Source organism: Athalia rosae, chromosome 8, assembly GCF_917208135.1.
Source record: "Athalia rosae chromosome 8, iyAthRosa1.1, whole genome shotgun sequence".
Classification (NCBI taxonomy): domain Eukaryota; kingdom Metazoa; phylum Arthropoda; class Insecta; order Hymenoptera; family Athaliidae; genus Athalia; species Athalia rosae.
Window position 1 is genome coordinate 7,095,399 of NC_064033.1, and position 15,640 is coordinate 7,111,038.

Sequence of the window (15,640 nt, forward strand, 5' to 3'; positions counted from 1 at the left end):
ACCAATCCACCGTTGACCGAATGTTGCATTCAGATGATTGCGAACAATACGAGCCCAGTGAGGGGGTGCACCGTCTTGCTGCCACCACATCTGTAGACGCGTACCGTAATCAAGATCTTCTAACAAAATAGGCAATTCGTTTTGCAGAAAATGAAGATAGCGGACGGCGGTTAAACTTGCTTCGAAGAAGTAGGGACCTATTATTTCCCCGTTGATGATACCACACCAAACATTCAAACTCCACCGATGCTGGTGATCGATCTGTCTCGTCCAATGTGGATTCTGATCAGACCAATACCGGAAGTTCCATCGATTGACTTGACCTCGGTTGTTAAATGTGGATTCGTCACTGAACATAACAAAGCGAAAAAAGTGTTCGAATCGATCGATTTGTTCCAACGCCCACCGACAAAACGCAATTCTTCGCAATGGATCAGGATCAGGTGTGTCCTGGTGAAATTGTATTCGGTACGGGCGGTATTTCGCATCTCTCAATACTCGACCTACCGTGGATCTGGGTATTTCCAGTCGTTCTGAGATCACTCGAACACTCAAGTGAGGATCCATTGCTGTCATGGCTAAAATAGCCATGTTTCGAGCCGCATGCGGGCCATCAAAATCATTGAGGACGTTTCGGTAACGTCGGCGGTGGCGGAGTATCTCGCTGAGTTCCTATGAAATTAAAAGATACGCATGCGTAAGGAACACGTATGCTGAAGTATAACGCTGGTGTGCGTTTGTGCACCAGACTTAATAAATGCATTTGAATCCTATGGTGTTTGGCATCTTAACTAACTTGATTATAGGTATATATAGGTATAATCCCTTGGTGGGTTATTCTTAATAAAGAATTAAAATTATGGTATAATGATGTAAATATGTCTATATATAATACAATAGGTAATCTCTTCGATAAACCATGATGATTACGAAAAATTTAAGTGATTAATATTGGTGGGGTGGTGTTTTGTGGTCGCGGGATGTGACACCTCCCCCCTCAGTTTCAAATGTTAAACGTGTGTTTGGCATTTGACGTGCCGCGAGACGCTTCTGCAGGTCTTCTATAGAATCAACAGCTGGTTGGTATACGGTTACAGAGGATACATCGGGTTCTTTCGTAATCAGTGGAGGAGGGGCAGAGGCTAATTCTTCGTCTTCCTCAGAGGTTCTTCTTCCTTCACGTGGCGTTCTTCCTAGATGGATCAGCAGTGACGCGACTGATGCCCATAAGGCTCCGATCAAGTGGATTGACCACCCATAAACGGTATGCAAGGCATACCCGTGCACAAGAGTATCAATAATGAGTTTGATTAGTTGAAATATGAAATATATCCCAATACCTCCGGCGGCAATAGATTCAAATGACGTAAAAGAGGACCAAATCTTGCTCCAGGTTGTTTTTGCAATATTCTCCAGGGCTTTTTCGTCAAGTAGATTTAGCATAGAGAGTCCTTGTCGTACAGTCGGTTGTCCATTGGCTCTTCGAGTTATGGTGTGTAGGACAGATGGTCTCTCCACGGGGAACATGATGCGTTCGCGTAAATTTTCCAGATCTTCGCTGGCGTAGATTCCGCTCGTTGCCAACTCTCCCGGGTTGGTATATTTCCATGTAGGTTTCGTCAGGGGTTCCATCACTGTAGGTGGTATGCTTTTTACCGGGTTAGGTAAGAGTTTGTACCATCCATCGATGAGAAAATACATAGGCGGAAGGAATTCGTTGCAATTTACTTGGGTGCCAGTTTTGACTAGCACATGGGTTCTTGGCGGAAGGAACATTGTTTCATTTCCTTTTTCCACGGGTAGCTGGTTGTAACACTCCCTGGTTCTGAGTACGCGTACTTCCACAGGTATACATTTGACAATGTGCACCACCTCTCCGGCACTGAGAGCCATGTAGCCGGGTCCTTTCATCAGGTGATAAGCGAATTCGTCGGGCGAAGAAGTAGCTGTGGTCAATGAGTTGCGTAATACTTGTTTCTCTAACTCACACCGTTGTACTAGTATATCTTTGTACAGCTGATTCATTTGCGTACGCACGTGCCGCTCAACATAAACGAACTTGGAGTTGACATAGGCAAACATGTCGAGGTTCTCAACTGCAAGCTTCCTTCGGGCAGGTACCGCTTCCTCCCTCCTTGTTTCTACAATTATCAATTTGGGATGTTCGGTTTTTATCATGGTATATCCACATAAATGTTGTTCTCCTCGTTTTGTTAAAGCGAACGTCACATCGCCTGCTGTCACGGTATACATTATAATTTTATCGTTAGATGTTGGATCTTCTATTTTATTTCCAATTCCTTCATAGAGTACATCGTATTGGTTGAACCGACAGTTCTCCTGGGGTAAGGTAGTCCAAAAGGTGTGGCCACCGTCAACATCGACACATGCTTCGTCGCTGTAGGTGCACGTAGTTCCTGATCGAAGATATAATTTGTTATTCTCCAAATTTACCGAGGCTCGGTACGTTCTTAGACTGATCGTCACTGCCGCTTGTACAACTACGTCATCCCAGCTTCCGTAAGGGTCTGCATATTGGGTTCCCTCACAGTATCCTCCTGGTTGAATTTTCCCCGCCAAGGTGATACTGGCTGTGGTAGAGGAGTTTGGTTTTATTCCGGAGACTTGGTTTTCCCTGTTGTAGTAAAATATTTCGGTTCGATGCATCTCTTTGCATGAGTCCTGGCTAACCTCTGATATATATCGCGCAACGCCGTTTGGCACCCCCGATAAGTGAAAATGCATTCCACAGTAAAAGATATTTCGGTGTATCTTCACGCTGCATTGCGTGACCATACTATGTTCGTATTTTGCCAGCTGGAGTAATTGGATATAAGGGCTCGTTGTATTGGGGTTTACGTCCGGGATATCGCAATCTCCGACGTCAATAAGGGATACAGTTGATATATTAAGATTCGGCCCACCGCAATCGTAACCAACCAGGCCCAATGCCCTTGTGGGTAATAGTAAAATAAGTACGATCGCTATCATCATCGTTTATCTGGAAACAGACGTTCCCTAAATTAATTCTATAATTTCCTTATATATATCTTAATACATATATATGTGTGTGTAGGGTGGAGTACATGGGTTACACATTCTTTCTATTTTGTATTCGTCTAAAACCTTTTTTTTTTATTTTTTTTTTTTTTATTTTTAATAATTTTTTTTCTTTCAACACATAGTTGTTTCGGACCCTTCTATTTTAAAGTTTACAAATTTGGTTTCTAAATTAATGGTGACCCTGGCCGTGCCTGGGGTGTGCCCTTCATTGAAAAGAATTACAATGCTGTATGGTCCAGCCTTCATAGTATAACGATCCCAATCAGATTTCGTTATGGTGTTGCCCTGAACATCGTCATAAATGAATTTGAAATACCCCGGTTCCAGATAACCCTCCAGAACTAACTGCGTGAGCATGTTATCCTTTTCACATCCCATTGGATTATTATAGAAAATGAATATTTCCTTTTGACGGAATTCTACTGTCATCAGGTTGTCTATTAGATCCTAATTTTCCCGTATAACGATTGGTCTGTCTCTAGTCATTTTCGGCATTTTCTAAAATGAAAAGGTGCGTACATGAGTTTTATATGCGAGTAGGGTCATGTGTTTGGTGCATCATCCTTTTTAGTTTATTACGGTGCACTACCCGGTTATTGTTTTTTACCTTGATCCTAACGTTCTGATTATTTAATATCTCTAGAACCTTGTACGGACCCGTATAATGATCTCCGAATTTGCCATCCCTTGGTTCCTTTAGCAAAAATACCTCGTCTCCTTCACTTAAATGTAAAGGGTTTATTTTCCTGTCGTAATAATATTTATACCTTTCTTTGGCCTTTATCAAATTTTCTCGTGCTTCCGTCTGCAAATTCTTTAGAGTGGTAAATAACTGTTTCAAGTAATCCTCGTAACTCCTGTCAAGTCGTTCGTCTATCGTCGTATGTTCGGATGGTAACCTAGCTAGCCTTCCGAATACCAATTCGTGGGGCGTGAATTTAGTTCCTTCATGTACGCTAGTATTGTAAGAAAACAGCACAATCCAGCCATTCATCCCAATTGTTGGTTTTCTTTATATATTGTTTTAAATATTCCACCAATACATGATGCGATCTTTCTATTGAACCATTCGATTGAGGGTGAAATGCCGTTGTTCTACATTGTTTAATCCTGAATTTCTTAGCTACAGCTTTCATAAGTGAACTAATCAAACTTGCGCCCTGATCTGTTAATATATATTTTGGGGCTCCGAATTTAAAGAATACATTTTTTATTAATGCTTCTGCTATTTTGGATGACGTTGTGGTTTCGAGGGGTATTGCCAAGCAATATTTAGAAAGCTGATCCTGTATGGTTAATATACCGGGTGTCCCATTTTAATCTTACATCTGATTTATCTCGGAAAATACGACTCCGATCGAATTTTGAGTCAAATAAAACTTTTAGGGTTTAGAGGGGGACGTTAAAAAAAAAAATTTATTCCGGTCCAGGATAAAAAATGGCGACGTTAAGACGGCCAACATGGTTTTTTTAAACGGAAACCTGATTTTTTTTTCACATCATAAAATTTATCGAATCAAAACAAACAACTTTTGTAAGAAACATTTTGCCATACAAGTTCATAATTTTCAGGTAAGAACAATTTTTGTTGCGCGTGTGCGCGCCGAACACTCACATGGATTAGGTCTCTGTGGCTCGTCACTTCCGCGGTATTTTTAGACTCCAAACCCTCCATGTGAGTGTACTCTGAACACTTCTTAAAGGTGTTCAAATATCCCGCCATTCATGTTCAAACATGCCCGAACTCTCCTCTCGAACCCATCAACTGTTCTTACCAGAACATCCCTCGGGATTGCACGGCAGGTAGCTCGTATCCGCTCCTTCATATTCTCTCGGGTCGTTGGAGCTTGAAGGTAGACTATACCTTTAAGGTAGCCCCATAAGAAAAAATCAGGTGAGCTAAGATCAGGTGACCTTGGAGGCCACTGGATAGGACCACCTCGACCAATCCACCGTTGACCGAATGTTGCATTCAGATGATTGCGAACAATACGAGCCCAGTGAGGGGGTGCACCGTCTTGCTGCCACCACATCTGTAGACGCGTACCGTAATCAAGATCTTCTAACAAAATAGGCAATTCGTTTTGCAGAAAATGAAGATAGCGGACGGCGGTTAAACTTGCTTCGAAGAAGTAGGGACCTATTATTTCCCCGTTGATGATACCACACCAAACATTCAAACTCCACCGATGCTGGTGATCGATCTGTCTCGTCCAATGTGGATTCTGATCAGACCAATACCGGAAGTTCCATCGATTGACTTGACCTCGGTTGTTAAATGTGGATTCGTCACTGAACATAACAAAGCGAAAAAAGTGTTCGAATCGATCGATTTGTTCCAACGCCCACCGACAAAACGCAATTCTTCGCAATGGATCAGGATCAGGTGTGTCCTGGTGAAATTGTATTCGGTACGGGCGGTATTTCGCATCTCTCAATACTCGACCTACCGTGGATCTGGGTATTTCCAGTCGTTCTGAGATCACTCGAACACTCAAGTGAGGATCCATTGCTGTCATGGCTAAAATAGCCATGTTTCGAGCCGCATGCGGGCCATCAAAATCATTGAGGACGTTTCGGTAACGTCGGCGGTGGCGGTTTATCTGACCTGCCCTAGCTGGTGATGGGTGACGACGATGCGGATATTTGCGTCGATACAAATTTTCAGCTCGCAAATAATTGCCCCTACATTCTCCTAAAATAAGAAGCATATCAACAATTTCGTTGCAAGTGTAGTCAGCCATTGTTCAATTGCCGTCAATGGGAATTAGACTTTCTGTGACCGACTCAGAGACAAGACTGATCCTCGATATGAAAGAATTAAAAAGAGTCGAATAGCTAGCAAAAGAGCGACAGAATAACAAAGTTCGTCGGAAGGACATCGCGAGCTGCTGCGCTGAGAATTGTTGACAAGCCGCAGAGACCTTCCTTGCGAGTGTTCGGCGCGCACACGCGCAACAAAAATTGTTCTTACCTGAAAATTATGAACTTGTATGGCAAAATGTTTCTTACAAAAGTTGTTTGTTTTGATTCGATAAATTTTATGATGTGAAAAAAAAATCAGGTTTCCGTTTAAAAAAACCATGTTGGCCGTCTTAACGTCGCCATTTTTTATCCTGGACCGGAATAAATTTTTTTTTGTTAACGTCCCCCTCTAAACCCTAAAAGTTTTATTTGACTCAAAATTCGATCGGAGTCGTATTTTCCGAGATAAATCAGATGTAAGATTAAAATGGGACACCCGGTATATTCATTCCCTGAAGGGGAGGTAGGTAGAGGACCTACGATGTCCATTGAAATTTTATCAAAGCTAGCACCGGGTGTATCGGTAAGAACCATGGGTTGCCTTGTTTTTACTCTGGTCAATTTTTTTAACTGACATTCCAAACAATTCCTAATATATTCTTCAATCTGGGCTTTCATATTTGTCCAATAATAATATTGTCTGATTCGGCGATATGTCTTAATCATCTCCTTATGTCCTCCTATCGGTGAAGCATGATATTCCCGAATTAGCGATATTCTTTCATCCGCTGGGGGTATTTTAATGAGATTTTTGCAAACTATAAATTTACATGGGGTATCGTAAAAGAGCTGCTGTAATTGAAGTTTAATTTTGCTCCAGCTAAGGTGATCTATGTTTTGTGTCTCTGAAATTATTAGGGTGTCCAGTTGTAATTCCCGTATTACCTCGAGTAAAGATTGTAGTGCATCCTTGAATATATCCTCATCTAAATTCGTATGTATGGTTTCTTTTATTGCTAAACCTACATAGCGGGTTTTCCCACTCTCCTGAATTTTTGGTCTGCCCAGCATCACGTCTGTAAAGGGGGGTAGTTTACCCTTGGATTGGAGATTTCTAGCGCCCTCGTCGCATGGTTGGCCATGTGTGGTTATGAAAAATACTAAATTTCCCTTCTGAATTGCGAGGTTGTCTCGAGTTTCAGAGAATTGGCGCGGCTCTGGTTCCATCGGAAAATCGTCACGTGGCCCTGGCAAAGGGTTGTCCTCGTCTTGGCTTGGAATAATTTCTGAATTGGAGTCGGTTGAGTATTCGATATTAGGTCTAAACCCTGCGTGTCTTTCGTCATCGTCAGAGTCTTGATCGCTGTCTTTATTGTCGCTGAGTATAAATTCCCGCGAGTCAAAACGTGGTTGGTCATCCTTATCTGTATCGCATGATTCTGAGTCACTCCTGTTATGTTGGTTGGAGCCTCGGCGGCTGCAGTCATCGTCAGTTATCTCGTCGAGATTCTGGGTATGGTTGTTTCCATTTAGGGGATCAGAATACTACTGTGGCTTTCGAATGTTGTTTCTGTCGCGCAATATTCGGTGTGGTATTTTTATTTGACTATGTTTGGGTTTCGCTGTTGATGGCGTCGGTGTGGCGCAGTTGGCGTTTGAGATATCGTTTTCGCTTGGTGGTACTTGATAAGGGTCGTCTTTAGCTGAGTTTGTTATTGGACTGGTTGGTTCGCTGGTGCTGTTTATTTTATTCTCGTATATTAAAATCGTGAATGGCTCGGGAAATATGATTAGTATTTTTTCTTCGACATCCGGCCAACTTAATTTATCGAGTCCACAACCTATCTTGGGCATAGCTATTTTATAACAGTTTAATTCAATGCAGAGATTTCTTCATGCGAATAAGCTTCGTTCGATTGATTTTATTGTCGGTTTACCGTGACTTACTTCTTTGGTGATAAGGTATAATATATATCTCTTGCCATGTGGTAGATAAGCTACTTCTCCGATTGTTTTATTTTGGTTCTTCAACATGCGGACTCCGCGAAATCTTTTCCTAAATTCAAGGGCTATTCCTGCTCCCATTCTGAAATCTTTAGCTACGCAGTGCGCTAGTGAATATTCTTCATTTGCTGTGAATAAGTCTCCTGAGACTATTTTTATGTTGTCGCTTGTACTTGGTCGTGTTTGATTTATTTTGAGGATCTGCTGATTAGTTTCTATCGGATTTCTGGATAATGCGTCCGCGTTTGAATTTATTTTTCCTGCCTTATACTGGACTTTATATTCGTATTCGGCTAATTTTAATCTCCATCTCACTAGTCTAGAAATGGGATCCTTTACGAAATGTAACCACATTAGGGGTCGATGGTCCGTGACAAGTGTAAATTCGTTTCCATATACATAAGCCCGAAAATGATTCACCGAGTATACTATCGCAAGAAGTTCTTTTTCTATAGTTGAATAATTTTGTTCCGCGCTATTCAATAATCTTGAAGTATAGGCTATCGGAAGGTCTTTTCCTATGGGACCTTGGCTTAGAATTCCGCCTATCGCGTAGCCAGATGCATCTGTAGTTATCACGAAGGGTTTTGTAAAATCTGGGTATTGTAATATTGGCTTACTGCATAATTTATCGCGTAATTCTATAAATGCTTTTTCTTGTGATTCTTTTCAATGAAACGGTATTTCCTTTTTTAGTAAATTTGAGAGAGGTTTCGCTATTTTTGAAAAATCGGGAATAAATCTTTTGTTATTTCCGGCTAAACCGAGGAATTGTTTGATATTTTTAGCGTTTTTAGGTCTTGGAAATTCTTTTACTGCTTCTATCTTTGTGGGATCCGGTTTTAATCCGTCATCACTAATTATGTGACCTAAATACATAACTTCTTTTTTTAAAAATTCGCACTTGTCAGGCTGCAGTTTTAAATTTGCTTCCCTGAGTCTTTCCATTAAAATATTGAATTTAATTTCGTGATTCCGTATTGAACTGCCGTAGATTACTATATCATCTAAGTACACAAAAAGTTCATTTCCTTGTAATCCTGATAAAACCTGATCCATTAATCTTTGAAAAGTTGCAGGCGCGTTCTTTAGTCCGAACGGCATTCTGGTGAATTCGTTATGTCCACAAGGTGTAGAAAATGCAGTTTTCTCGGCATCTGTTTCTTTCATTTTTATTTGATGAAACCCTGAGGCTGAATCGAATACTGAAAAATATTTAGCGCTTCCTAATTGATCTAGTATTTCTGTGATATTGGGAAGAGGGTATGCGTCTCCTACTGTCTTTTCGTTTAACGCGCGATAGTCGATGACCGTGCGCCATTGTTTATTGCCTTTGGAAGCTGGCCTTTTGGGTACAATCCATAATGGCCAATTATACGGTGAAAGAGAAGGTTTTATAATGTCGTTATCTAACAAGTCTTTTACTTGTTTAGCTATTTCTTCTTTATGTACCGGAGGAAATCTATACTGTCTCGTATTTATCGGAATGTCGTCTGTGGTGGTTATACCGTGTTTAATTGTATTTGTGGCTCCTAAAAACTCACCTGGAATATGAAACATGTCTTAATTTTTCCTAATTAATTCGTTAACGCTTCCCTTTTCTTCCTGATTCAAGTGTTCTAATCGCAGTGAATTTATCATTTTGTCATAACGTTCTTCGCGTATATTTCTTATATTGTTTTCCGTATTATCCAAATAATTTATTCGCATAAGTTTTTTAATTCCTGTATCAATTCTTTCATTGTTAAGGTTATTCGAAGGTTCTCCTGAAATTTCAATATTTAGTCGTGACACATTATTTTTTAAATTATTTTCATCGTTATTTGGACTCTCATCGTCTTGTTGACGAGGAATATTTGAATTCAATTGAAATGGGATCGGCCCGTTAGGCTTATTGGAGGATGACTCATCATCGATTGGATTCTCGGCGTCTTTTTGACGAGGAATATTGGGATTCAATTGAATTTGGATCGGCCTTTTAGGCTTACTGGAAAATGATTCGTCATTAATTGGATTCGATGTTGGATTCATAGGAGGGTCTGACTTTGTTGGATCTTTTGATATCGTATCGGAGCTAAACATGTGTAATTGACGGTGATTTTTTCGGTCTTCGCCCGGTCCTAAGACCGAAGTCGAAGTCGAAGGTTCGTGAAGCGTCTCCACGGTTTCCTTCCCTATTCTTACGCAATTATTTTCGATATAAGAATTTATCATTGACGTTCCGTTTTTTACCAGAGGATGAATCGCATTGCTCACGCTATCCCTGTGCTTCCCGTATTCTGTAATTGAAGTACTTCGCAGTGGTTTCGCGTCCTTGATCGGTAGTGTAACGATTCCTTTGCTTTGGATATCGCTATGAATTAAGGTTACACGTTGGTCAATATTTGTTGGCAGGTATTATTATCTTTAATTTAGTTATAAGTTGTCAGGGCGCTCATTATGTACAATAGTTATATAATTTCTTGGATCCTCTTGCCGTACATATATGTTTTGCATGTAAAATAATGAGACGCCAATATATCACAAAAGGAACGAATAACAGGTATGGTACGAATAAATAGCACGCGACACAGTGTATATGAATAAATAGAACGAATACAGGTGTATAAAATAAAATCAGGGACCGTCGACTATTTATACATGACGTGATTAATAAAAGAAAGGCGAGCGGGATATAGAGACAATAATGCAATGATATTCGGTAATGAGCTCAATCTCCCTGGCACATTACATTAATTAAATATACACTAAGCACAACAATTAGCGGGCCACCTTGTTTTTGCTCCGAAAAACGTCCGATTTCGAAAACTCATAACCGCTCGAAAAATTGAGGTAGAGAGTTGTCAAAAAAAGGATTTTGAAGCGTGAAGCTTCACCTTTTAGATGCTACAAGTCGATTTGAATTGCGTTTCTGCGTTCACTAGTTGTACTCTCCTAATTCAATTCATGTCGGAAACGTCAAGCGAACTTTTGACTTTGAGAAGGTGCACCGAGTGTCCCAGTCGGTAGATTTCAATTTTTTTGATGTCATTCCGAAGGTTGAAGTGTTCCCTTGAAAACACGTCCTTGAAATTTTCCGTACGATTTTTTTTGCATGAGTTATGCGACTCTAAAGCAGTTATTGTCCATAAATCTTTGATCGAATACCCTGACCGACACAGTTACCGTATCGAAGTTTTTCAAAAACGAATTCGCAGCTCAAAACTTTGACTTTACGAAACTCTATCGCAGTATTTCTTTATCTGAATTTTCGAAGCTCTGTCACCTTCCGTATGCACCCCTGCGCATCTCCGTGTGAAAGCTTGAAGTTTGTCCCCTTGTAGGTCGCGTAAAAATAGCGGGATGGGTGGCCCGTGATACCAAGTTCAAGCTTGAACTGTCCCCTATAAAATGCGCACTTTCGTTTTGTTTTATCTTTTTTTTCCATCGCGTTATTCAACTCAGAACGCGAACAGAAGATTGACCCATTACCTCCGGCATTAGCATGACCCAAGGTGTACCGTGTAGAGGTTGCTCGGTAGGATTTACACCTCGTACCTTACCTCGTGTGTGAGTATGCATGCATTTTGTGCGTACTGGAGATCAGGACCCCATAGTTCGTCAATTCTACGGTATTTTTTGACTCCAAACCTTCTCTGGTACGTGTATGTGCGATTTGCTCGTGGCTGTGTCTGTGTTTGTTTTTGTGTGTGTTTATGTCAGTGTATGACTGAAATCGCGTGTTACCGCCTCAGAACAGAATTCTTCGTGTTCATGTTTAGAACATGTGGGTGGGGTCATACGGATCGACAGCACAAAAATCGCATTGTTGTCAAATCTCGCGACGTTAGGTTGAGCGCTGCATGAAATTTGGCGGGATATACCGTCATATCAAATTCGAAATTGCATTAACATGCACGAGAGATGCCGCGAAATAAAGAGGCAAAGAGGCGGTAACACGCGATTGCAGATCCCTAAAGGTGCTGAGGATTTAAAAGAAACGAATAAAATACCAGAGTTTACACACATACAACTAGCCAGAGCAAAGGTACAAAACGCAATTTTGGAACTAAATTTGAACGAAATCGGAATTGCAAAAACCACGAGGATAGATAACCTATGTTAGAAAGAGATCATACGGAGAATAAAAGTACAGTTAATTGATACCAAGTGTAGAATCACCACTTATCAAAAACTCGTGAAGTTGATTGATGAGCAAGAAGCTGTTGGCATCATAAAAAAAAATCACGAAAGTAGTGTAGGAGGACATGAGGGCATGACAAAGACATACGCAAGAATCAGGCAACGATATTTCTGGATAGGGATGAAAAAGCAAATCGAAAATGAAATACGTAGATGCATAAAATGTCAAACTAAAAAACTAACTAGAGTCAAAACACGAAAACCTATGGTATTAACAGATACGCCAGATGCAGCATTTGATAAGATCTCAATGGATATAATGGGTCTTCTACCCCCGAGATACCACAGGGAAATGAATACATATTAACAGTACAGGATCAGTTAACGAAACATTCTAGTGCTATAGCATTGAACAACACTAGGTCACAAACTATCGCAGACGCAGTGCCATAACGGAGGTTATGAACAAATATGGCGCTCCTAGGAAAATTCTGACAGATCAAGGGGAAAACCTTACGAGCTCACTTATAAAGCAATTAGCAGAAAGATATAGAATCAACCAGGTAAGAATTACTGCATTTCATCCACAGTCAAACGGATCTATAGAAAGATCACACCATGTTCTTACGGAATAGATGTTCTCTTATAATACAAGTACACATGAGGGAATTAAATACACTTCCTTTGAGCTCGTGTTCGGTAGAATAGCACGAGTACCCTCCGAAGACGAAGTAATAGAAGAGACTTTGGACAGAACATACACAGACTACCTAACCGAACTCTATTACAAAATCCAGGAAAGCCAGGCAAAAGCCAAAGAGAATTTAATAGCCGCCAAAACATGGTCTAAAGATTATTATGATCGAAAAATCTATGATATTGAATTTGGGAAAGGTGATCTAGTTTTCCTTCCGAAGGAACCTTCTAAAGGAAAATTCGACGACCAGTACACAGGTTCCTACGAGGTCCTGGGTACGTTACCTAATCATAACGTAAAAATTAAAGTAGCAAATAAGTAAAGAATAGTTCACTATAATAAGTTAAAAGAAGCAAAAGTTTAAGCCATATACCAGTAATTTACCAAGTTTCAAAACACTAGCAATAAGGATATTCATGTATGTTCCAGATGAGAATTCCGGTCGAAGTTCAAAGAATCCCGAAATTTTACAGGCGGCCCAACTGGCCGTAAGATAGAATTAAAATCGCAGAATGTGGAAAATTCTTAGATATCTTCACGGGAAGAACACTCGCTATATGGGAGCAGAAAGTCATAATATACGCGCATAAGAATAACTTTATGGGCAAGCTCATTGTAGAGGGCATTCTAGAAGAACATGATTTTTTAGATGCATTAAATCAAATTGATAATAATACCATGTTGATAACGCACGGGTACAATGAAATCATGACTAACGACTACCATATAGGGTTCAAACAAAATAACATTCCAACATACCTTAACGGATTTTATTATATGGAATTTTAAAAACTTAGAATTCTCACTTGAAATTAATTACCCAAATATATTCATACGCAAACAATTAAAATGAATACACTGGAACCCTCTGTTCCGGATGTTGTTAACGATCTTCGCATTCACTCTAATTACAAACGTCCACGGCCTAGTGGGAAACGATTGCGTACACGGGAAACTAAACGTCACCACTATCAATTTACTCGAATCCGTGGAATGCAACGTACCAGATACCGAACTACAGGAAGAAAAAATATACGCACAACTGTTACAACTGACGGACTTCAGGAAAACCAATACTATACAATGCAGGATAGAAATTGATAGAACCGTTTACCACTGTGGAATGCACTCCAACATATCTCTGGTTGAATTAGGGAGACAAGCCTACATCAAATACACGAGCAAGGAAACATGCCACAAATTGTATCGAGAAGGGTCCATCGAAATTTGGCCAGGAAAATTCTTGAACAATATTCAACAAAATGCTACTACCAGAAGATCCGTAACCCTTACCGGAAGACTGGCGCACGATGGAACATGCGAACCAGGGTTCTTTGACGACCAATACGGACAATGGCCAAGTGTAGTAGTCCAAGCCATAGTTAAAATCTCGGTAATTCAACAGGAAGCAACGGTGAAACTTAATCATAACAAGATCATATTTCAAAGCGGGCTATCATGCAATTTTTCTGCATCAACATGCTCCGATGAGGAAGGAGGTAAGCTATATTGGAAAGTGGTACCCGAAGATAATTGCAGGTTCACTTCATACGATGTACTCTATGAGGGATACATCACTAAAGTGCATTCATCGAAGAAGGATGAACCAACGGTATACTCAATTACATCGCAGGACATAACATTCGCACTTATCCGGACGACAGAAATCAAGATTTGTTGCTACACTCTCTACAAGACTGAACACCCGAAATTATTCATTTTCGAAACAAGCAAAGGTAATACATTCAAAAGCCAGAGAATATTACCGGTAGAAAGTGTGGACATATTTACCTGCGTCAACTCAAAATTCATCTACGTAGAAAAACATATCAAACAACAGATGACTGACTTGTACAAAGACGTCATTTCTCAAAAATGTGAACTAGAAAAACAAGTTCTAAAAAACAGTCTCACACGAGCTAGTATTTTACCTGACGAATTCGCGTATAATGTCATGGGAGGTCCAGGACATATGGCAACGATCGCTGGAGAAGTGGCACACATCGTAAAATGTATACCAGTAACCTGCGCAGTACGCGAGACTAATGAATGTTATGTGGAATTACCAGTAACTATGAGAAATACATCATATTTTCTGACACCAAAGTCGAAAATTTTAGTCAAAAAGGGAACGCAAGTTAAATGTAACGGAATATTGGCACCCATGTACCGGATAGATGACGTGTGGTATAAATTCACGCCACACCACGAAAAAGTTTTACCACCAAAAGCATTGCAACATACGACTCAATATACATGGAAATTTGTTAACACAGAAACACTGGCAACTAGTGGAATATACAGTCAGAAGGACGTTGAACGCTTCAGAGAGCATCTATTATCTCCTGCAAAACGACCTGCTATTTGAAATAATCCAGCCCGAGGATTAACTGAGAAGGAAACGCAGACAGACGGAAGTTCCATATACAATTTATTTAATGATCAAATTTTTTAAAAAAATGGCAGACTCTACCTACCGAAGGGTATGGGGAGGTTTTATCACGTTTGGATCGGCTACAGCAGGAATTATGGTAATTCTTATCGTTATTCGAATGATCAAATTAGTCATAGATACCATAATACACGGGTACACACTGCATCAGATATATGGATGGAGTTTAAAACTACTAGGGTCACTATGGACATCGGTGACTCACCTTCTTGTTTATCTGGGACATCAAAGTGCACAAGCCCAAGATAAAAAAGATGTTGAAAAGGACGAGACATTGCAGCCAGCAATCAGTCTTCAACCGGCAGCACCATCAGGAGAAGATAAACACCTCTATCCACAACTAGTACAGCTGAGAAATAACATGGACAACGGAATGACTAACGGAGTTCGTTATTCTGATATAAGGGGGAGGTGTAACATCCTCACCTCAGGCCGGACACCTTTATTCACTTTCACGTTATTCACTTTGATAAATTAACTAACTTCACGTTTGCGTATGAATATCATTTTTATACTCTCTTTATTTCATATCATTAATAATGATAAAACGTATATAT

General features: G+C 40.2%; 2 protein-coding genes across 3 annotated transcripts in view; one reads left to right on the forward strand and one right to left on the reverse strand.

Annotated features, from left to right (window-relative positions):
• The window catches only part of LOC125502022, a 45,240-nt gene that overhangs the window by 5,660 nt on the left and 23,940 nt on the right, over window positions 1-15,640 (forward strand). The window lies entirely within an intron of this gene.
• On the reverse strand, window positions 9,376-11,567 carry LOC125502067 (uncharacterized protein DDB_G0287625-like). The gene is made up of 2 exons (XM_048659625.1): window positions 11,539-11,567; window positions 9,376-10,165 (listed from the first exon to the last, which is right to left on the reverse strand). The coding sequence occupies exons 1-2, from the start codon at window positions 11,565-11,567 to the stop codon at window positions 9,376-9,378; spliced, it is 819 nt and encodes a 272-aa protein (XP_048515582.1).